Here is a 22,567-nt window from a genome sequence, read left to right as displayed (position 1 = left end):
AGTAAGAATGAAGGCAACAGTTCATAAGAATGCAAGCAACGAGTAAATACGAAAACTTTTGATGCGAAGCAGGTTAATTGACTCGTACCTCCCATAGAGGCAAATTTGATATGACATGTCTGGTAGCTGAAACATTGATTGTGCAGAATAGCAATACATTTTCTAAACGCCTAAAAGCGTATCTTAAACTAAAAGGCTAGCTCCAAAATTCGACACGCGGGAAGTAATCTTGGAGTACTACTAGAATATAAAAACATAAATGAAAATACATAAGTGTTTAATAAAAATCTAAGAGTTCAAAGTGAACGGGCCACTCGCATTTTCAGGGATTATGCGGCTAAATTGCGGCTCCTTACACTTGGCCTAAAGCAGATAATATCTCTATTTCCATTTTGAGGTGTATCATTCATTTGTTATCTATTTCTATTTTGGGCAAGTATTGAACAAGTGGCTAGTCTATTCAAGTGGCAATAGTTTCTTTATTTTATTGGTTTGTTTCACATGCATTTGTCTTTGTGTAAAAAGTAATAGATAACAATTCACTGAGACTGAGGGAGTAATACAATTATTATATTGTTGTTCCCAATTAATTTTGTTGGATGATCAACCGTAACTTGAAAACTATATCTTACTATTATAATATTCTTATCTTATTAGAAAATATATATTAGCTGAATAATGAAACTAGATATTTAGTAATATTGTATTTTGCAATTTAGGTAACCGCCTCATACTATAGATATGAGTCTCTTGTATTCTCGTGATTCACCAATTCATATTATCAATAATATAATTACAATTGTTCTCTCTTATATTCTCTACATGGTATCAGAGCCTTTCGGTTCTTGAGGTCTAAACAAATTTCCGTTGCCCTGCCGGTGGGGCTGATAATCTACGGCACCCACCGGCGGAATTTTTGTGATCCAGCTTACGTATAAACTTTTTTGCTTTTATTTCCTTTTTCCAATAAAAAAAAATTAGTCCTATTTCCTCTGCATCTTCTTGTTGTTATGCTTTATCTACATAAAGATACTTGAACTATGTAGAAACGGCAATCAACTACCATCACTACTATTGTTCCTTTGGTATCTCCAGCCAATGGGGACATATACTATTTTGGCTATCACTCAAAAACTGTATATCCTTGTGTACCCCTCTTAAACTTTTGTGCCTTAGCGGATACCCCTTAAAAACTGTGTGCCTTTGTGACCGTCTCTCCTAAATTTTGTGTCCTTGTGGCCACCCCTCTTAAACTTTTGTGCTCTAGTGGTCACCCCTAAAAAACTGTGTGCCCTTGTGACCACCCCTCCTAAACTCTGGCACCCTTTTGGGCCATCCCTCTTAAATTTTGTCATTACCATGGCCACCCCTTTAATCTCGGCTGCCTTACTTAGCCACCTCTTATCAGATTTGTTGTCGTTCTCCAAAGATAGCGATGCTGCCTCGTCTCCCGCCTTCGTATGCTACTGTTCAAGATTGAACTTCCGCGTTACCCGTTCATCTTGCGGGGGAATTTTAGAGATAATAATATTATATCTTACTATTATAATTTTCTTATCTTATTATTAGAAAAGATATATTAGCTGAACAAGGAAATTAGATATTTAATAATATTGTATTTTGTAATTTAGGTAACCGCCTCATATTATAAATATGAGTCTCTTGTATTCTCGTTATTCACAAATTCATATCATCAATAATATACGTAATATAATTATAATTGCTCTCTCTTATATTCTCTACACACACTACATATATATTTTAAAAAGTGAATAATTACACAGATAAGATATTTGTGATGGAGACGGTAATAACTTAAGAGTGATACTCGTGAAAATCATGGTCGTTTATCTGATTCATTAACCCAATTGCTAAATCCCGCATGTCATTTTACTAAATCCTACACAAATTACCCACTTATTCCAATTTTGCCCCTTTCATTTCACCTACCCAATAAAGAAAATTAAACCTAATTTCATCACCCTTCTCTTTCTCTCTCCTCTCCCAACCGACTAACCTCCTCTTCTGCCGCTTCAAAGGCCGTCGCAGGCCACCGACCGGCGACAATAATTAAGTCAATTACATATTTGTTCGCCCATCTGTCGCTCTTCAACAGCCACATCTCATTCGTCGAAACCGCACATACACCGTCTTCTCCAAAACTCTAACGGCGATGTCGTGCGCTGAATTCAACTCTACCTCCTTCAATAATGCGACGAACGAAGTCGTTCCGTTAACGACGTTGATTTTGAGCGATGGTCGTGTGATTTTTATTTTAATTTGAAATGTAATGTTATTTTGGCTTAATTTCTGGTTTAATTGTATTAAAATAAATTGGTGTTAAGTTAATGATCTCGTTACGGAGTAGTACATCATGATTTTGAATCTAATTTGAGGTGCTGAGTGTTCTTCAATGGCTTTGTTTTGGGACGGCGGAGGAAGGAGAGTCCGTTGGAGGAGGAAAGAGAAAGAGAAGGTGAGTGATTTTTTTTTGTCGTGTATGTGAAATGGAAGGGTAAAATTGAAATGAGCGGTAATTTTGTGTAGGATATAGTAAAATAGTGTGCGGGATTTAACACGTCCCTTCATTAAAGGCAGTGTCAAGATAGATTCCATAGAATAGGAATATAATATGCTGAAACCCATACGTAAAATAGAAGTCATCCAATAGTATAACTAAATGCAGATCTATACAAAGTCTACTCAGTATCCATATCTATTGAGAGTTTTAACCAACCAGCCGTCTCCTCCACTTCGAATCTTATAATGACACCAGCAAAGTACCTTTCCAAAGTTTAAAATATTATTCCCTAGGAGTAGCATACAATGAATGATTTAACCATCATCATGATCATATAATTAGCCAACATTTATGTGAACAAATTAATTGGTACATCATCATAAGTTAAAGAGAAATAAATAGAAGTGATGTGCCACACATCTATCTCACGGTCATCATAACTATGTATTTATAATTATAAAGAAACTAGGTTTAAATCCGTGAAAATTCACGTGATAGCTTTAAAAATTTTAATATTAATAACTACATAAACTTACTCCTTACCTAACAACTCATTTTATATAATTATAACACTAAGTTAATAGTCATGATAATGTCAATACGTAATGGCGATAAACGTAGTTATATATGTTCGAAAATGAAAGAAAAAATTAGATTTTATGAAGTATTATTTTGTTATTGTTAAGCATATTAAAATAATAATTATGTTTTTTTTATGATTGGGAAATCCTATTCATAAGATCGTACGACAAATAAATCTATCATCATTAACTAAAACTCTACATGCCCCTGAAAAATTATTTTGAAGGTGGGTGTATAAGTAATCAGTAAGGATCATTTGTCCCACTTTTGTGTCCCATTCTGTGTGCCACTCCACTCCCCTTTTGACACATCACTTATTGCAAAATAAAATATTGCAATAATTATATTAATTTGTTGATGTGTTAGAAGGTGATTGGAGTGGCACACACATTGGAACACCAAATGGGACAGAGGATCCTCACTTATAAGTAACTAGTTTTAATCCCGTCCAATTTGCACGGGTATGCTATTATAAATTTTATTATTTTCAATTTTTTTTTTTTAAGATGTATATTTTTATGCATATGTCATATTTAAAATTTTTGGTGATAAATTACATTTACAATTTAGAATTTCTTAAAGACGAACCTAATATAAACATAAAATATTTTCACTGAAAAAATATATCTAAAGAAGTTATCACCTAAAAGTATAAAATCAAAAAAATGTTATCCAAAATGTTACACAGTACAATAATAAGTAAATGATGATATTACAAATTCTGAAATTTTTGTTTGTACATAATGGCAGATGTTGTGCTACTTTCGGGACGGTCCTTCACTCAATTTTTTTTTTCTATTTTTTCTTTGTACATAAGTGTATTAGATCTGTCAAATCCTGACCGGCCAGACCTGACCCATTTTTTTTAAGGTCAAGAACCAAAAATTTCTAACACACGACACGAACCCGAAATAACTCGTTAACTTAGAGTCGAGACCCAACCCGGTCGGGTCGACCCGTTGGGTCAAAGATAAATCAAGAACTTTATTAAAATATTAATATTTATATAATAATGGATCAAGATTCGTTTGCTTCATTACGTGACTCGTGATATAAATACGTGTAATATGTTTATATGAAATAAAACACATGAAGTTAAATTTAAAATAGAAAATCATACTCCGATATGGAAGTTAGTTTTGTTACAAATTGAGATTTATAAGTTATTGTAATTTAAACACAAATGTTATATAAATAGCATATTCCTTGTATAAGATAAATCATTCCAATATAAAAATAACATTATTCTTTGTCTAATAAGAACATAAATACATATTTGGTGGTGTACTCAAAATTCAAGTACACACAAAGAATGGTAATGGGTGGTTTATGTGTGAGAACTATTTTGAAGCATAGCATAATTGGCACGCAAGTAAGTGGTGATTGGTGAATGGGAAGTTATTTTGCATTGAAATGTTGTAAAATGTACGGAAATTTGTTTTGTGTATAGAAAATGAGAGATGATGTGGTTTAATCATAAGTGTTTAAATGTTCTTGTTTTAATAGAATTAAGATATTTTGGTAAATTGATGCTCCGTATAATATAATAATTTTAGTAAAATCATGCGATTTTTGTAACAACATTGATTTGTTATCAATCGGTGTATATTTTGTACGTTATTGTTATTGTAATTTATTACTGTAGTAAAATATTAAAGTGTATTTGTATCAATTGGTTTAATTTGTTATTATTTATCGTAATATAAATTATTCATAAATCGTTATTTATTAATATTTACGTGCAACCATCGTTATTTTTTTAATATTTACGTACAAATGATAAACGTAGTCATTTACGTAAAAAAAATAAACATAGACGGTTTTTTATTAATTAATTCATTAATCTTTGCCGTGGGTCCCACACTTAATGTTTAAAAAAACCTAGATGTGGTGACGTGGCTGCACAGATTTGCACGAAATATTTCTGTATTTATAAAGATAAGATGATTACATTGACTCAAAATTGCTAATTTTAAATTAGGAGTGACTGTAGTCTGGAAATTAGAAACTTTTTTGGGGAAAGGTTAAGTATATCATTACTTCAAAAAAAATATTGTTTTTTACAACTCTTCCTATAAAAGTTCCATCAACAACCTATATAAAGAATGAAAGAATACATCAAAGAGCACATAGCCAACTCTTCCTAAAGAAATTAGAAACTTAATTCCATTTAAACTGCTCATTTTTAAATAAAGCTAATATTTAATAAAATTATAACATATTCAAATTTACCAATCTTTTTCACGCATTGATCTTTTTAATAATATTGACAAATATGGTTACTATAGTATGCATAAAATTTTCTAACATTTTCGGAAAATATTTTACCCATTTTATGTGAAAAATATTTTAATTTATTTCCTAAAAAAATAGCCAATATATATTTTTGAATTCAGCGAATCACTAATAAAATCCTTATTTTAGTTTTTTAGTAGTGTGAACATTTAAATTTGAATTTTCGAAATAAAATAGGGAATAGCATGGAAATTCTATTTTTATAATAGGTAACTTTTAATTACTCTCTAGATTTATTTATTTTCCTTATATAACTGTTTTCTCAATAAGTGACATGTCAACTTTTGATGAAAATCTATGATGCAACATTAGCAACTTGGCTATTGTATTAAAGAAATATATGATATGATATGATTAAGGAGATAACAAGACTTAACTCAAGTGTTAAGAGTTATTTTATCATAATTATGCATTTGGGAGTTCGATTCTCATCTGTGATTAGACTTTAGAGCGGGCAAAAGCTGACCCGACTCGTTTGAAACTCGACCCAATAAAACAAAAAAAATTGGATGAACCGAAACTAACCCGACCCGACCTAGCCGATAACCCATAATAGTCTATTTTTTCCAACCTCGAACTGTGACCGACTATTGACTCAACCTGATGAATGACCCGATAATAAAGAAACTAAATAATGATGTAAATAAGATCAAATTGACATTCATCTTAATTGTTTTCACTTAAAACTAGGCAAATTGGAGTATAGGACCCACTTTACCCACACAATACATCATTCATGAGTTTTAAAATGGGTCTTGGATTTCTAAGACTCATTTTAAGATTTTGCTATAGTATACTTGTTTTATCCATAATATTTTTTTTTATAAGGTAAAGAAACTAGGTTGACCATAAAAATTAACATATATCATCCATGCAAATGAGAAAGGTAAATGAAATAGAATTTTCGTTTACCACTAAGAACCATAATATAAAAGGGTACAAAGAAGGAGACTCTCATCGAGAAATGTCGTTACGTACTTTAAAACCCCTAAAAAAAGAATTAAAAAAAATCATTAAGAACAGATATGATCTTAGAAGTAATCTTATAAAATTTTAAACAACACAAAAGGAGAATAAAGAGACCCTAAAAAATCAGATTTGTTTATAAATCGAAAGTATTAAAAGCTTCAATACACATTCATAAAAAAGATAAGGTATGAGGAGGGATGTCAACGGATCTTGGATCCGGTCCAGATCCGCTAGACCCTATCCTGATGGATAGGATATGGATCCTATTATTTCGAAGCCTGTGAATCTGGATCCACTTATTTAAAAATGAGTCTGGATCTGGATATGGATCTGATTAACTATACCCGGATGACCGGATCCGACCCTATGACCCGTTTTTAATATTAAAAAAAAATCAGAAAATGAGGACCTCACCTAGAGATGGCAATGGGCCGGATCTGGATAGGGTCCAACAGGATCCAGATCCAGATCCACCGCACCAACACTGGATCCAGATCCGACCCAGATCCGGCGGATCCAAAATTACAAGATCCATATCCAGACCCTGCGGATCTAGGCCGAATATGGGTAAAATCCATGGATCCATTAAACAACAGTGGCGGAACACATCCACAGGTACTCAACGATGACATCGTACACAACAAATGTTGAAAAAAACAACAGTGGCGGAACACATCCACAGGTACTCTCCAAACCATATTGGGATAAACAATCCATTAAAACTTTGGCAATAACACCTTGTGTGTGTGGACATGGCACAAAACAAAACCTTCAAAAAAAAAACAAAATTCAAAATTTGAGGTGGCAGATTGTTTTCTGTAAAAACAGAATTAAAAAAAAACAGAATTAAAAACAAAAACAGAACAGAATTCAATAGCAACAAAACAGAACAGAATTTAAATAATTACCTTAATGTTCGGTTTCTCAAGTTCCAATTTCGGTCGATGAAATGTGAGTTGACAACCATATAGCCTTTCTTTTGATTGGAGGCTGTCCACATATCCGTTGTCACTGTAATTCTACTATCATTATTGTAGATACTTCATTTCTGCACCTCCCGCAAACCACCAGGTGATGATTGGGCCACATGTTTGGTACGCGGAACGATTTGTGACAGTTCGTAAGTTTATCGTCAAGTGATTGCTCAAATACTGATGTCTACCTCTTAATTGTCATCTACGCGCCGATACGGTTGTTTTGACAGTAATTAGAGTACATTTGGAGTCCGGGCCTAAAACCGTCTCCATTTTCTAATAACCGCTAAATCCCGAGTCAGAATGTTCTAGAATGTTCCGGATATTTCTATTCCATATTTTATAAATCTTTCACAATATTTTATACTTTGGTAAAGAATTTCCCGTAATATTCACACAAAATATTAAGGAAAATAAGAAAAATCCGTTATTTCATAAACTAAACACGAAAATCTTTCTTCCGCAGGAGGAAACCACCTGGGAACAGACGCAGCAGGTGCTGCGCCTCTTCCAAGAGACGCAGTGTCTGCTGCGCCTCTTCCCCGGTCCTTTTCTGCGTATTTTTCGTATCTTTTCATATCTTTTCGAGATTCACTTCCAAAGTTTCTCCGAAAACCCTAATTCCTCCACGTGATTAGTATAAATAGGAGCCTTCGCTCCTTATATTTCTCACGCGAGTGTCCGCCCTTCTCTTCTCCCTTTGCATTCTCGACCACGTTCTTACTTTTTGGCGTCTACGTGCTTGAACTTTCGACCACGTAAGCTCGGATCCTTCTGAGTACCAGCCTCGTTTGCATGACCGGCCAATTTGACCAACTCCACCATAATCAACTTAACTAATCTTAATCGTTTTCCTCTTACGAGGGCACTTTCGTTACATTCGAGTCGAGCATCACTAAAACGTTAACTTAGTTCATCTCGTTTCGTCAAACATGTAAGTCTGAGGGTGTATAATCCCTTCTTTATTTATTGTTATTTACCTTTTTGTATCATTAATGTAAGATTTATGTCTAAAATACTTCTTAAAACCGATTTATAAAACCCTTTGTTTAAATCCCTTTTTACGGATTATCAGAAGATGACCGTCGAGAAAGGATGCAGCAACTGCTGCGCCTCTTCGAAGGAGCGCAGTGCCTGCTGCGCCTCTTCGTGAGGCTGCCGCAGTTCCTGCTTCCTTTCTTCTTCCTTCGTCCTCTGTCAATTAGTTGTTTTTTGTTTGTTTTCGTTTGTTCTTCAATTTCTTGACATAATAGTATAATAATTTCACATGTACGTTGTTCATCGTCATTAACACATATAATTCATCATTAATTCCCGACTTAAGTCCCTTATAACCAATATTCGCGGGTTTTCGTCATTAAAATCAATCTGGGTTGTAGTGATTCGATTCTTTCATATTGAGTCTCTGGAATTCGATCTTTGGTATATTTCCGTCTGTCTATTGTCGTTAATTCGTCATTAATTCGTCATACTTAGCCTATTTAGTTCACCGATGTCATTAATCAATCTTTCATTCATGTAATTAATTCATCCACATTCGTTTCATCCATGTTTTATCGTTTTTATGACTCATTCACATGTAATTAACCTATTAATCACTTTCATCCGAGTCGAATATCATAATCAATCATTAAAATCACCAACGAATATTAACAATTTGCAGTTCCGGCTTCACAGCCAGAACTCACCTTTGGAACAGACGCAGCAACTGTTGCGCCTCTTCCAGAGGGCGCAGCTCTGCTGCGCCTGTTCCAGGTTGACTTCTGTCTCTGAACCTTTCATTCTGCTTTGACCTAGTTTAATTAGTTTACGTATTTAATTAACTATTAGTCGTATTATCGCCTAATTCCTGTTCGTTATTCCTTTATTCTTTTCTTTCTGAAATTATCCGTTTTGAAAGTATTTTCGACATAAATCATTGAATCCGATGTAATTATTGTAATTTTCATTATTGTATTTTTTATTGTATTTCTTTTATTGTACCAATTGTATGCCTTCACATGTAATTGAACTTAAATCCCTACTTCGACCTAATTGTTTGCTAATTAATTGTTCACCGACTTAGTTAATTTCTCACATGTTAGGATTAAAACTTGGATGTTGCATTGCATGCATATAATCGACGATATATCAAGTACGAATAACTTCCCTAATCATTAGTAGAGGCCGCTATCGAGGCGGGCGGGATTAGGTGTTCGATCAAAAGAGCTTCCTAATACGTACCCTCGCCCCTTACTCCAGATCTTTGTGAACATCCGTGTTCATTGGCATCCACGAGAGTCATTCTAGACATAGAATGCTAAGGGTAACGAGTTTTTGGTGTTCATGTCACTACTTTGTGTCTTGACATGGCATGAGGTATTCGAACGGTTTCCAATTTTCCACAATAAATTGGTGGCGACTCCACAAATGCAAACGCTTGTTCTCCTCCCAAGCGCCCCCGTGGGCCCGCGTCCACAGTTTGGCGACTCCGATAGGGATAATACACTTACGTGTAGCCAAAAGGGTGAAACTTGAACAAGGTTAGGGAATAGTTTGTACAAGACAATTGTTGGTTTTCATAACTCGGTCTTCCTAGACCGTTTCATTCGGCCTTCCTAGGCCCAACCCAACCCATTCGACCAATCATCCCGTCTAAACGGTCCTAATTCTTATTTGGGCCTAAGGATGGATAGCGATTGACGTCATCCATACCATGGTACTTACTCTTGTTTGTATCAAGGACTTTCACTACTTGAGGAAATGGACTAGGAACCGGCCTTACTCTTGTTTGGTACGAGCCTCTCCACAGACTTCGGGTTTGATCGTTTGGTATGGCAACCCACCCTTTAAACCAAAACTTTTTAAATGCACTCAGCATCCCGTTATAATGCTTGTATGAATGCCTGTACCTTACGTGATCACCATTTCTAAACGAAACCATGACGATTTTTGTAAAATCAAAATCCTTTTAAAATGTAAATTTCGAAAAGGCCAAAAATTAGCGCAAAACCGAGTCAAAACTCTGTCCATTTGTTGAGTCAAATTTCGGGCCCAAGCCCATTTCAAAACCTCACTTCGATTCCACTCCTACAACTACACCAAAGTTGACTAGGACCAACATTTTTCAAATCTTGTCATTTCTTCAAAAGCTCACTGACACAAGTGGCACACACCCACTTCACGAGTCAAAACATTTCTTTCTTAGTAAGTGTGTTAGAATGGTCGATCGTGTTTTGATTCATCATTGATCTCTTATCCAGTTTCCAAGATGCCTGAAACAAGCGACGCGAACTTCAATCAACTCCAAGATAGTAATGATCGAATCCTAACCGCGCTAGCTCAACTCCAAGTTACTCAAGACCAAGTGTATGATCGCCTTGACACCATCAAGGTCCGGATCTATACCGTAGAAACGAGGTTGCCTCCTCGGGAAAGTAAAGTCGTTGATGACTTCATAAATGACTTCAGGGACGAAAACCCTCCCATGGGTATGACTGCAGCTGAGAAACGACTCCAATACTTAGAAGAGCAATTGATGTATCTTAAAGGGGATGACATTTATAGGGAGAATAATCGCAAGTATGAGGCCTTGAGTTCCAAGTTGCCAACCAAATTCAACATGACGGATATCCCTAAATTCAAGAGGCACGAAAACCCTTTGAACCACATTCGTGCTTTCAAGGACTACATGTCTATCAAAGGCATCAAACCCGAGATGTTCTTAAGGATCTTTCCTTCATCTCTTGACACCATCCCAAAGCAATGGTTCTACTCTCTAGAACACAAGAAAATCGCTAGTTGGGAAGACGCCGCGATTGAGTTTGCTAAGCAATATGCGGATAATGCTGAGATCCAAGTTAACATGCGCACTTTAGAGGTTCTTACCCAAAATGACAAAGAAGGTTTCACCGACTTCCTAAGTAGGTGGAGGAAGACTAGTACCCAACTAGTTGAACGCCCGGATGAGGCTACCCTCGTGGAGAAATTCGTGGACAACCTAAAGCCCATCTATGCAAATCATTTGAGATACCAAAACATCAAAACTTTCAAAGACTTAACCGTACTAGGAACGAGGATCGAAGATGACATCCGTAAAGGGCTCTTGTCCAAAACGGTAGGTCGAGGATATCAAGGCTCAACAAGTCGTTCTTACGGCTCCACTAGCAACACCGATGAAGTTAACCTCCTCGAGCCATCTAAGAAGAGTACCCTACCAAGGAAATTTACAAATCTTGGGGACACCTACTCAAATGCTCTAAAAAGGTTAATGAAACAAGGCAAACTCCAACCCATAGGCCCTACACCCGAACCGGAAAAGAAATCCAAGTTCTGGGACGAGAACTCATACTGTGAATATCATAGGGGTAAGGGACATGACACAGAAAAATGCTACAAATTGAAGAATGTGCTTCAAGACATGATTGAGGATGGTCGACTACCAATACCGCCGGGAGATAAGCCCATCAACACTCAGAATCCTCTTGGAATTCTAGTGATCACAAGTGAAGAATCTACCTTAGATTGTTCACACCTCATTTCTCCAAACGAAAACAAGGTTCACGCGATCGAGAATGAAGGGTTCTACTCTACCATCTCCCCTACCATTACCGACTTCATCGCATGGGCAAGGAGTGTGGATAGGCAAGTTTCGGAATTGGAAAATGTGGTGACAAGTTTACATGACCCTAACGCGACACCTAAAGAACATGTGCCACTAATCTTTTCCTAAAATGCTACTATGCAAGAAGTAGTTGCCGTGGTTGACAAACTAATCGACCAAATTATACAATTAGAGGACGAGATCATGAGAATGAGGGGACTAGCTACAGTCAATGGAGTATGGGCCGATGATGATGAAGACGAGTATCTCATTGAACACTCCCTAGTCAAAGAAATAGTTCAAAATGGTGAAGACCAAGATGTGGACCACCTAACTCGTCTGGGGCGTCCATATCAAAGTACTACTCAAAATGGTCCAACCAACGTTATCACACCAAATGATAACGAAGATGACTCTACTGATCATTTGCTCAAGCAATTACAGAAGACAAAGGCTGATCTTTCAATCTGGCAACTAGTAGCAAGCTCATTCCCATATCGCCAAGCTTTACTGCAAGCTTTGGGCAAACTAAATGTAGCACATAACTCCACACTTGACGATGTAGTCAACTTGGTCTTCCAAGAATCACTGAAGCTAAGTAATCCTATTACTTTCTCAGATGAAGATTTGCCACCCTTTGGCGCTAGTCACAACTTGGCTCTTTACATCACTGTCATTTGCTTAAAGAAGAATGTGCCAATGACCTTGGTAGATGATGGCTCCGCGGTCAATGTCATACCCTTGAAAACGGCGTACAAACTAGGCATGAAAGAGTCGGATTGGACCCCTACCAATCAAGGTGTTCGCGCATATGATGGTACAAGACGAAAGTTAGTAGGACTCGTTAACCTAACCATAGCCACAGGGCCAATTGAGCGAAAGGTTAACTTCCAAATAGTGGACATTGAAGCTTCCTTCAACATACTTCTGGGAAGACCTTGGATTCACGCTTCCAAAGCGGTAACATCCACCCTTCACCAAAAGATCAAAATCCCACTAAATGGCAAAGTGGTAACGATCACTTCGTCGCCCATTAAGGCAATAATCGAAAAGAAGTCAAATAATCAAGTCCTTGCGGATCCAGTACATGAACTTGGGGGCTTTCAAAGCATAAGTGTCATAGAAAGCGAGTTGGCACCCCTATACTACGATCCCTACTCCAACTTGGTGGTCAACCACATACTTAAATCCCAGGGATACTTCCCTGGAATGCCTTTGGACCCTGTCCGAAGAAACACCTTCGCACCCTACAAGGAAGGCAACTAAAAAAGGATACCACTTGGCCTAGGATACAAACCCACTATAGAGGAAGTTCTTGAGATGCTCGCTCAAGTTCAAAGCCGTAAGCACGTAGGAGTCCAAAAGCGACCTTATCTCCCTACCCTAAATGGATACTTCGTTAGGGAAAGAAGTCAAGAACTCTTTCACGGATTTCCAGAACCTTGGCATTATCTCGAAAGGAAGCTAGCCGGAATCGAGATCTTTCACGATTGCTACTTCATTCCTCCAGAAACGGTTCCTACCGTCAAAGCACGTCAAGCACCTTGCTTAGACGAACAAGCTGTTAGCCTACTATTTGGAGAAGATCGATTTGTTAAAGCCGCGCAGGATGAGATCATTACTATGATACTTCAAGACAACCACTTCAACCCTACCGCGTTAATCACAAAAACAAACGCGAACCAGCAGAAAGGATGGAGAAAATCAATCAAGTGGACCAACAATCAAGGAAGACTCTTCAAGCTCACCACTGGAGAAGGAGAGATGTTCAAGGGAGAACCAGAAGACGATGAATTCGAGTCAGAGTTAGAGTCGGAGTCTAGAAAAGTCACTAAAGAGTATCCTCATGTCGCCATCCCCACTCCCTTTGTTTCTCCTAGCTTAGCCTCAAATAGTAACAGTAGTTCGGGAAATGTCCCAACAACTGTCCCTTTACCGCCGCTGACCACAGATCAGATGGCTTCTTTGTTTCAACTTTTCTCAAACTTTAATATGAATAAATCAGGTTCTGCTTACTCTTTGTGTTACCTTGAATGCAATTCTGTTTACGATGATACTAAGGATGACCCAGATCCAGACTCAATTGAGATACCTCCTTACGTAGCCAAGGAAATACTACAAGAGGGGGAAGAGGGACCAGTAATAGAGAACACCGAACCCATCAATGTAGGAACCGAACTAGAACCCCAAGAACTTAGGATAGGGACAACCTTGAGCTCTTCCGAAAGGACCAGTTTCATAGACCTCCTACACGAGTTTAAAGACGTTTTCGCTTGGTCCTACAAAGACAAGCCAGGAATCGACAGGGATATCACCGAACATAGAATCCCAATTAAGCCAGGTTTCAAGCCCGTGAAACAGAAGCTTCGTCGAATGAGGACAGAATGGGCTCTCAAGATTAAAGAAGAAGTCGGTAAGCAATTCAAAGCCGCGTTCATCAAAGTTTCCGAGTACTCTGACTGGGTAGCCAACATAGTACCCGTACCCAAAAAGGATGGGAGAATCCGTGTTTGTGTTGATTTTAGAGACTTAAACAAAGCAAGTCCTAAAGATGACTTTCCTCTACCACATATCGACATATTGGTGGACAATACCGCAGATCACGCGTTACTATCCTTCATGGATGGGTACGCGGTTTATAACCAAATTAAGATGGCCATAGAAGACATGCATAAGACCGCCTTTGTCACTCAATGGGGAACCTATTGCTATACGGTCATGCCGTTTGGGTTAATCAACGTCGAAGCTACATATCAACGCACCGCAACTACACTTCTACATGACATGATGCACAAAGAATTTGAGGTATACGTAGACGACATGATTGTCAAATCCAAGGATAGAGGGGCATATTGCAAACCTTCGCAAATTATTCTCAAGGCTACGAAAGTACAACATGAGGCTCAATCCTCGGAAATGCGCATTCGGAGTAACATCTGGCAAACTCCTGGGATACGTCGTTAGCCAACGAGGTATAGAAATAGACCCTTCCAAGATCAAAGCCTTGATCGAAATGCCACAACCTCAAACGGAAAAAAGAAGTCAGAGGATTCCTGGGAAAAGTGCAATATATAAGTAGATTCATATCGAAACTCACCATGATCTGTGAACGTATCTTCAAAAAGATCAAGAAAACAGATCACACCATGTGGGATGATGACTGTCAGAAGGCATTCGACCGAATCAAGGAGATATTAGCTAAACCACCCGTGCTCATGCCACCTCAACAAGATCAACCTCTTGGTTTATATCTCACAGTAACCGAAACAGCCATGGGCGCCATGCTAGCTCAAACCGTAGGAAAGGAAGAAAGGGCTATCTACTACCTTAGTAAGAAGTTCTTGGAGTTCGAGTGCAAATACTCACAACTCGAAAAGACATGCCTCGCTCTTGTGTGGGCAACGAAGAAGCTACGCCATTACATGCTTAGCTACTCCGTCAAAATATACTCCAAAATGGATCCAGTCAAATACATCTTCGAGAAACCCATTCTCAACGGACGACTAGCAAGATGGACTTTGATGCTCTCAGAGTTCGATCTCAAATATGTGCCCCTGAAGGTCATAAAAGGGCGCGCCGGTGCCGAATTCTTTGCAGAAAATCCCATCAATGATGCACAAACAATAGATACTTGGTCATTTCCAGACGAGGATATACTCCAAACCGATGCAGACTCCTGGGACCTTTACTTTGACGGAGCATCAAACTTAAGAGGATTTGGAATAGGAGTGTTTCTCATTTCTCCTGAAGGCGAGCATACACCGACCTCTGTCAAACTCGACTTCGAGGTGACAAATAACGCCACAGAATACGAAGCTTGTCTCATTGGACTACAAGCGGCAGTGAGCTTAGGCATTAAAAAACTCCGAGTGCATGGGGATTCGTCCCTGATCATCAATCAAGTTACGGGATCTTGGAAAATCCGAAGTGAAAGCCTAGCACCTTATCAAGCCAGAATAGACCAGGTTGCCCAATTCTTTGATCACGTGACCTATCTACACCTACCTCGGGAAGAAAATCAATTTGCGGATGCTCTTGCAAAACTTGCATCTTTGATTAATATGCCAGATGACATGGGGGAAATGCCTTTATGCATCGAACGACGATCAGAGCCAGCTTATGTCCACCAAATCACCGATGAAGAGGAAATCACAGAGGAACCTTGGTTCCAAGCAATCCTAAATTTCAAGCTCAACGGTACCTATCCACCGGATATGGACAAAAGGGGACAACGTGCTATACGCCTACTAGCTTCCCAATACGTTCTCATGCAAGGAGAGCTATACAAAAGAACACCTCTTGGTGTAGTCCTACGTTGCCTTGATCATTCACATGCGCGGAAAGTAATAGAAGAAGTTCATGATGGAGAATGCGGTCCTCACATGAGTGGGCCCATGATGGCAAAGAAAATCACACTCTTGGGGTATTATTGGACCACAATAGAATCCGATTGCATCAAATACGTAAGACATTGCCACAACTGCCAAATCTACGGGAATGTACAGCATGTCCCTCCTTCATTACTCTATACAATGACATCTCCTTGGCCATTTTCTGCCTGGGGAATTTATATAATCGGGAAGATAACCCCAGCCGGAGCAGGAGATCACTGTTTCATCCTCGTGGCAATTAACTATTTCACCAAATGGGTAGAAGCGGCTTCCTACACTAGTCTCACGGCTAAAAATGTGGCAAAATTCATACAAAACAACATCATCTGTCGATACGGTTGCCCACATGAGATCATTAGTGATAATGGATCGCATTTCCAAGCCAAGACTGAGCAATTGCTAGCCAAGTACAAAATTAGGCATCACCACTCTTCGCCATATAGACCACAGACTAATGGCGCGGTAGAGGCGACAAACAAGAACGTTGTCACAATTCTCAAGAAAATGATTGACAACTATCGAGATTGGCCAAGCAAAATACCCTTTGCTTTGTGGGGATATCGCACATCTGTAAGGACGCCCACTGGGGGCCACCCCTTTCTATTTGACCTATGGCATGGAAGCTGTACAGCCAGTCGAGTTAGAAATACCATTATTGCGTATCTTACTCGAAAGTCAAATCCCGGAAGCCGATTGGAAGAGGGATAGATATGAAGAACTCATCCTCCTGGATGAACGTAGGCTACGCGCATTACATAATGTCCAAACGTATCAAGCACGTATCAAACGAGCCTTCAACAAAAGGGTCAAGCCAAGGAACATCAAGGAAGGAGACTTAGTACTCAAGTCGGTTAGAGCTCTTTTACCTGTCGATCCTCGGGGAAAATTCAAACCTAATTAGGCCGGGCCATTTCTAGTCAAGTCCATACTTACAGGGGGTGCGGTTAGGATCACAAACCTAGATGGGAATGAATTTGCCAACCCGACAAACCTTGACCAACTAAAGCGGTACTATGCCTAGAATAGGAACAAAAAATGCGCCTCGCGTAACCTCACGTGTCGCTCTTGTGGCACTAAATAAACGGCTCCTAGCCAAGCTGAAATAAGCTAATGTCACTCTGCTCTTGCATTTTGACAATTTGTCATCCTCACATCATCAAATAAACTGGAATTGTATCTTAAGAGTAAGTAAAAAGCTCATGCTTATCTTCTAAGTTCATTACAAGCTCTTGCTTAGAACAATTATTCTTTTACATTTACTCGAACTACGCGCAAGGGTTTGATTTCATTTTTTAATGAAAACGTAGGCAATCCTTCACAAGATACAACCCATTAATTTCAAAATGTAAATAGAAGGACATTTGCAGTTGCATTTGGAATTCGACAAGAATAATAAATAGAAAATCATAATGGTTTCATAACCAATTAAACTCCTTTATTTCATTCAATAATAATACGTTACATAATAATAATAATAATAATAATGCAAAAAGAAAATAGGCTAGGATTCTAAAAACCCCACCTTCTTACAACAATAATAATAATAAATAATAATAAAGATTAGGGCTATTCCTCCATTTTCCCTTTGCCCTTGTCATTTTTGTCATATTTCTTGTCACGACCTCGAGCCGGACGCTCTTGCGCCACTTCGGACCTAATCACCAACGGTCTTTCTCGAGGCCTCGCCTTCCCATTCTTGCCAATCACTTTGTCCACGACAGGAGAGGTCTTCGGTTTCTTCGAAGGATGAACAACTCGAAACCCGGCTTCCTCCTCTCCCTCAGTCAGATGCTTCTCTTTCTCCTTTTCCACCTCGCGCACCTTGTAGTCAACAGGCTCGCGCTTCCTCAATCTCTCGTGCTCCTCCGGAGTAGTAGCCTTCTTCCACCGCAAATAGGAGTCCGACACCCATAAAGCACTAACAGAAGAGTTCAAAAACCACGCGTTTCTTTGAGCCCATTTAATGGACCACTCCCTTCGGCTCTCAGTAGTAAGCGCCACGGCAGTCTGCGGGACAGTGTGAAGCTTCGGGATTGTCTACTTCAGTCCAACTTGTCTCATCAGCCTCTCCGGGAAGATGCATACCATGAATTCCAAGCCAGGAATGCGCAAAGATCGGGTAGGATCCAAGGAAGATACTCCAGTGACAGATTTGAGATGCCACCATGGCACAACCCACCTAATCAAAGGGCCATCATCACTCTTTAATTTGTTTTCCCGGTAATTGCACACTCGAGTGAAGTCCACCATGTAAAGCCTGGTCCTCATTGCAATTGAGCGAGCATGATAAGAAGGAACATGAACTGGGGGCTCGATCAATCGAAGGCGCTCCATAAGCCAGACCTCCCAAAAGCAGGTGTCCAAAAAAAAAAAAGTGTTCTTTTACCTGCAAAATAACGGGACTTCCCAGATAAGGTAGGTCACGATTGGCTTTCCTGTTATCCAAACCCAATAAGATCTCTCCTAAACATAAACAGGCTGGGCTCCTACGCAGTTCCATTTGCTCAACTAGGCCCAGGAGATGGGGATCACCTCTCAAATCCTCATCAACATGCCCTTGAAGGACATATGCATGTAACAAGCAAAATCCGAATGCTCTTCGCCTAGCAACATAAGAGATGGTGGGGTCGGCCTTGTTAATGAATCGGTCAATAAAGTCCAACATTCGAACTCCTTTCGAGGTCACTAAACGGTCCACCTCAATTCTTGTCAACCCAAGCAAGTCCCTAAACTTGTTCTTATACCCTTATGAAGTAGAAGGAATAGCAGGCAAGTGCTCTGGGTCCCACCCACCGATCGCAGCAATTTCTTCAGGAAATGGGCAAATGTCACCTCCGGGAAAAGCAAAAACATGATAATTCGGGTCCCAATAATCAAGACAAGCATCAAGGAATGGTTTGACCACCTTGATAAGCTTCAAACTCAACAATGACCCAAGATTATAAGCACCCATGTCGTGTTTCTCCACGTTGGAAAACTCGTTGTTCCACTCTTTTAGACGAATCTCTAAAGTATTCATGATGAATGTTTATTTTGAGGATTTTATGTAATAAGACAAGGAAGAGACGGAAGAATTGTGTGAATAAAGCCTCTATCGACGTCTCTATTTATACTAAAATCTGTTCCTAAAATCCGGCAGGACGGAAACACCGGGGAACAGGCGCAGCACCTGCTGCGCCTCTTCAAAGAGACGCAGCTCCTGCTGCGCCTCTTCCTCAGCAATGTTTCTGTGAATTTCCACGTTGGATCTTTCCTAAATTCCTTAGCGAATAATTTCCTATTCATACGGGTTATTATTTTGGTAAATACGTCAAAGTTACCATATTTCGCGTTTCCTAATTTCGCGGGCACGCATTTCGAGGCAATATCAGCATTTTTGTCATTTTAACACACTTACATATTTCTTTCTATTTTCTTCCTTTTTAGGAAATCATTTATATAATTTTTATTTATTTCTTTTTCTTTTTTTTTTGGGAATCACTCCACCCCCGTCCTACATTACATTTCTAACTTATAGATTTCTATTTTTTTCATTTTTGGGGGGGTAACCCTCCCTACCGTCCGGTCATTTCCGGCAAATTTTTTGCATTTTTTGCATTTTTGCATTTTTGAGTCATTCGTTTTGCGCTAATTTAGGCCATACATCATCAAATGTATGTTTCACGTGATTTCTATGTAAATTTCGGCAGCATGACGGCGTAAACTGTCATCTACCAAACCTGTTCAAAGCTAACCTGCAGGTACAAACAAAGCAATCCAGCAGCAAAGGCACTCAGGCCGTCGTATATACAACCAAAAAGGGATATGTACACTAAACTGGGGGCTCGAGCCCCAAGCAAAATTCAAAATGTCCAAAATGTAGGTCCTAAAATGTACAAATGTGCAAGATACAGCCAACAAAAAAAACAAACAACAAAGCAAAACTACTGTCGGTCGCCGCCTAACTCCGCAACTCTCGCCTCGAGAGCAGCAACCTCGGCGTCGCGGACCTCGAGCTCCCTCAGCAAACGAGTTGTCTCCTCCCGAGACTGGGTCAGCTCTCGCTCCAGCTCACGCTCCCTCTGCAAACAACAATTGGCTCATGTCAATCATTTCAAGCTATCATAAGAAAATTGGAAAATTCAAAAAAAATTAAATAGGCGAAAGGTTCATACCTGACGACCTCGACCGCCGACAAGTGCCTCGACGGCAGTAGCTCACAGCCGGTTGGTCACCCTCCATAACGCCACAAATCGGGACGGCGCAACCTGCATTTTCAAAAAAAGAAGTTCTTAATAATTGGATTCAATCAAATGTGTTCTTACACAAAAATCATACAAATTAGAGGCTCACCCTCCGAATCAGATGCTGCCAATCGTCCAAGCCAGCATCCGTCACAGCCACGTCAAAGTCACGCAGCTTGGAGATCGTCGTCTTCCCGGTCACGTCAGTGTACTCGAGGGTCTCGGGGTACTCTGGGGGCTCGATGCCCGCCGCCTCAACCTCCTGCAAAGACAAAGGATTGCCATTAAATCGATGATCATTCATCATGCTTTCGAAATGGTCATAAGGAAGATAAATGCTCACCACAACCGGCCAGTACGCCAACCTCCCGTAGAAGAACGCCGAGTAGTCCTCACCAGGAAGAAGGAGGGCGTCACCACCAAAGCCAGCAAAGTCCGCCTCCCTCTCAGCCTCAGAAGGCTCTCTGAACATCGTCCTAGGAGGATCGATGGGAACCGTCAAGACATCCCGAGAACATTGACTAGCCAAGCGCTCGCCCAAGTACCACACAAGACCCATCGACGTCCTCAGCAGCAACCGGCTCAAACTCCTAGGTCTAAGGACCTCAGCCACGAAAGGAGGAGCGCCAGCGTACTCCGCCCAAGGCTTGGGCACCCACTGCGAAAAGACAAGCAAAAATCATTTTTATGATCGGTAAAAAGTAATAAAGAAGCAAAACGAATATAAGTGAGATGCTCACGCTGTCCAGCTGAAGAGCTTTCACGTCCCGCCGGTAGACACCGTGAGAGGAACGCTTGCTCCTCGTGCGACACATCACCCAATCCCTCACAACGGGATAGGCCTTCTCCAGCGGCTCCGTCCTCTTGGGCGAGAGGCTCGGAAAGTAGGAGTACACCCACGCCTGTGAAGCAAGATAGTCAATAACGATCTTTCGTAATTCGATAAAGAAAAGAAGTGATTATTAGTCCAAATGAAGGTTCATACCTCCAACAGTAGTCCAGGGCCGACAGCACCAGGAGAAGTCCCCTTCTCCATCAACTCCGGACGAACCATGGCCCTCATGAAACGGATGAGGACCGCAAAACCAAGCCAGTGACCCGTCCCGGCGTCCTGGAGCTCGGTCGAAAAGGAAAGGAAGAAGCTTCGTCGACAGCCTCTTTCCCTTGTCTCTGAGGTAGATCGAAGACAGAAACCACCAAAGCCACAAACGGGCCCACTGCTCAGCTGTACAGGGAGGAGGAGCCGTCTCTCTCCCGTCAATCACCACCCGCGTCGGGGTCTTCCCCGCAAAGTAGTCTCGGACATAAGAACTAGGCACCAAGCCAGGCACTGTAACAGCCTTCGGCGCCAAGTTCCAGCCGATCAACCTCCTAGCCTCGGCCGAGTCCACCCTCAAGGCAGTCTCCGGCCACTCCACCTCCTCAGTCCCACACGGCAGCCCAGAGATCATGTCGTAGTCCTCCAACGTGACTCTCATCTCACCAAAAGGCATGTGAAAAGTGGAAGTCGTATCCCAGAATCGGTCCAAGAAAGCGCGGACTAGGCTAAGGTTAGCCCGCAGCTTCCTCTTCGCGATATCCCTCCAAGCCTGCACCAGGACGCCGAATGTCCCCCGCTCGATCATGGCCCGCTCCTCCGCCGACAGCCTCTCGTAGCACTCCATCGCCGTCGTGTAGCCCGAGAACGATCTGATGTTCCCGGCCTCCTATTGTGATTTGAAACAAAAGCTATCTTTAGTTTGAATGAAATTGGAAAAGATATGAGCAAATGAAACGAAGAAGATGAGTGATGGGTAATGAATCCAAGATTATCAAGCTCTTCACCGTCCTATAGGACAGGTGACCCTCCGCGGCCCAAAGCAAGTGCCTGCTGTCCCAAGTCTCAGTCCACGCAGGTTCTCCCCTCAGCTGACGACCTCCTCGCCCGACGTTGGCCCGCGTCGGGGCCTCCTCCTCCTCCTCCTCCTCGAGGATCTCGTCCTCAGCAACCTCACCAGCTGCCCTAGCCGCAGCAAAAGCCTCCTCGAGAG

At 40.3% G+C, this 22,567-nt stretch overlaps 1 protein-coding gene across 1 annotated transcript; it reads right to left on the bottom strand.

Moving 5' to 3' along the window:
• Positions 1–20,089: 20,089 nt before the first annotated feature.
• LOC141621555 (uncharacterized) lies at positions 20,090–21,619 on the bottom strand. Its single transcript, XM_074437977.1, has 6 exons — positions 21,523–21,619; positions 21,278–21,439; positions 20,881–21,195; positions 20,647–20,799; positions 20,469–20,561; positions 20,090–20,375 (listed from the first exon to the last, which is right to left on the bottom strand). Exons 1-5 carry the CDS (start codon positions 21,598–21,600, stop codon positions 20,511–20,513), a joined length of 759 nt encoding a protein of 252 aa, XP_074294078.1. The 5' UTR covers positions 21,601–21,619; the 3' UTR covers positions 20,090–20,375; positions 20,469–20,510.
• Positions 21,620–22,567: the final 948 nt, after the last annotated feature.

The sequence above is a fragment of the Silene latifolia genome, chromosome X (assembly GCF_048544455.1).
Source record: "Silene latifolia isolate original U9 population chromosome X, ASM4854445v1, whole genome shotgun sequence".
NCBI lineage: Eukaryota > Viridiplantae > Streptophyta > Magnoliopsida > Caryophyllales > Caryophyllaceae > Silene > Silene latifolia.
The sequence above is the reverse complement of the archived record's forward strand: the minus strand, read 5'-3'. Positions and strand labels throughout refer to the sequence as shown.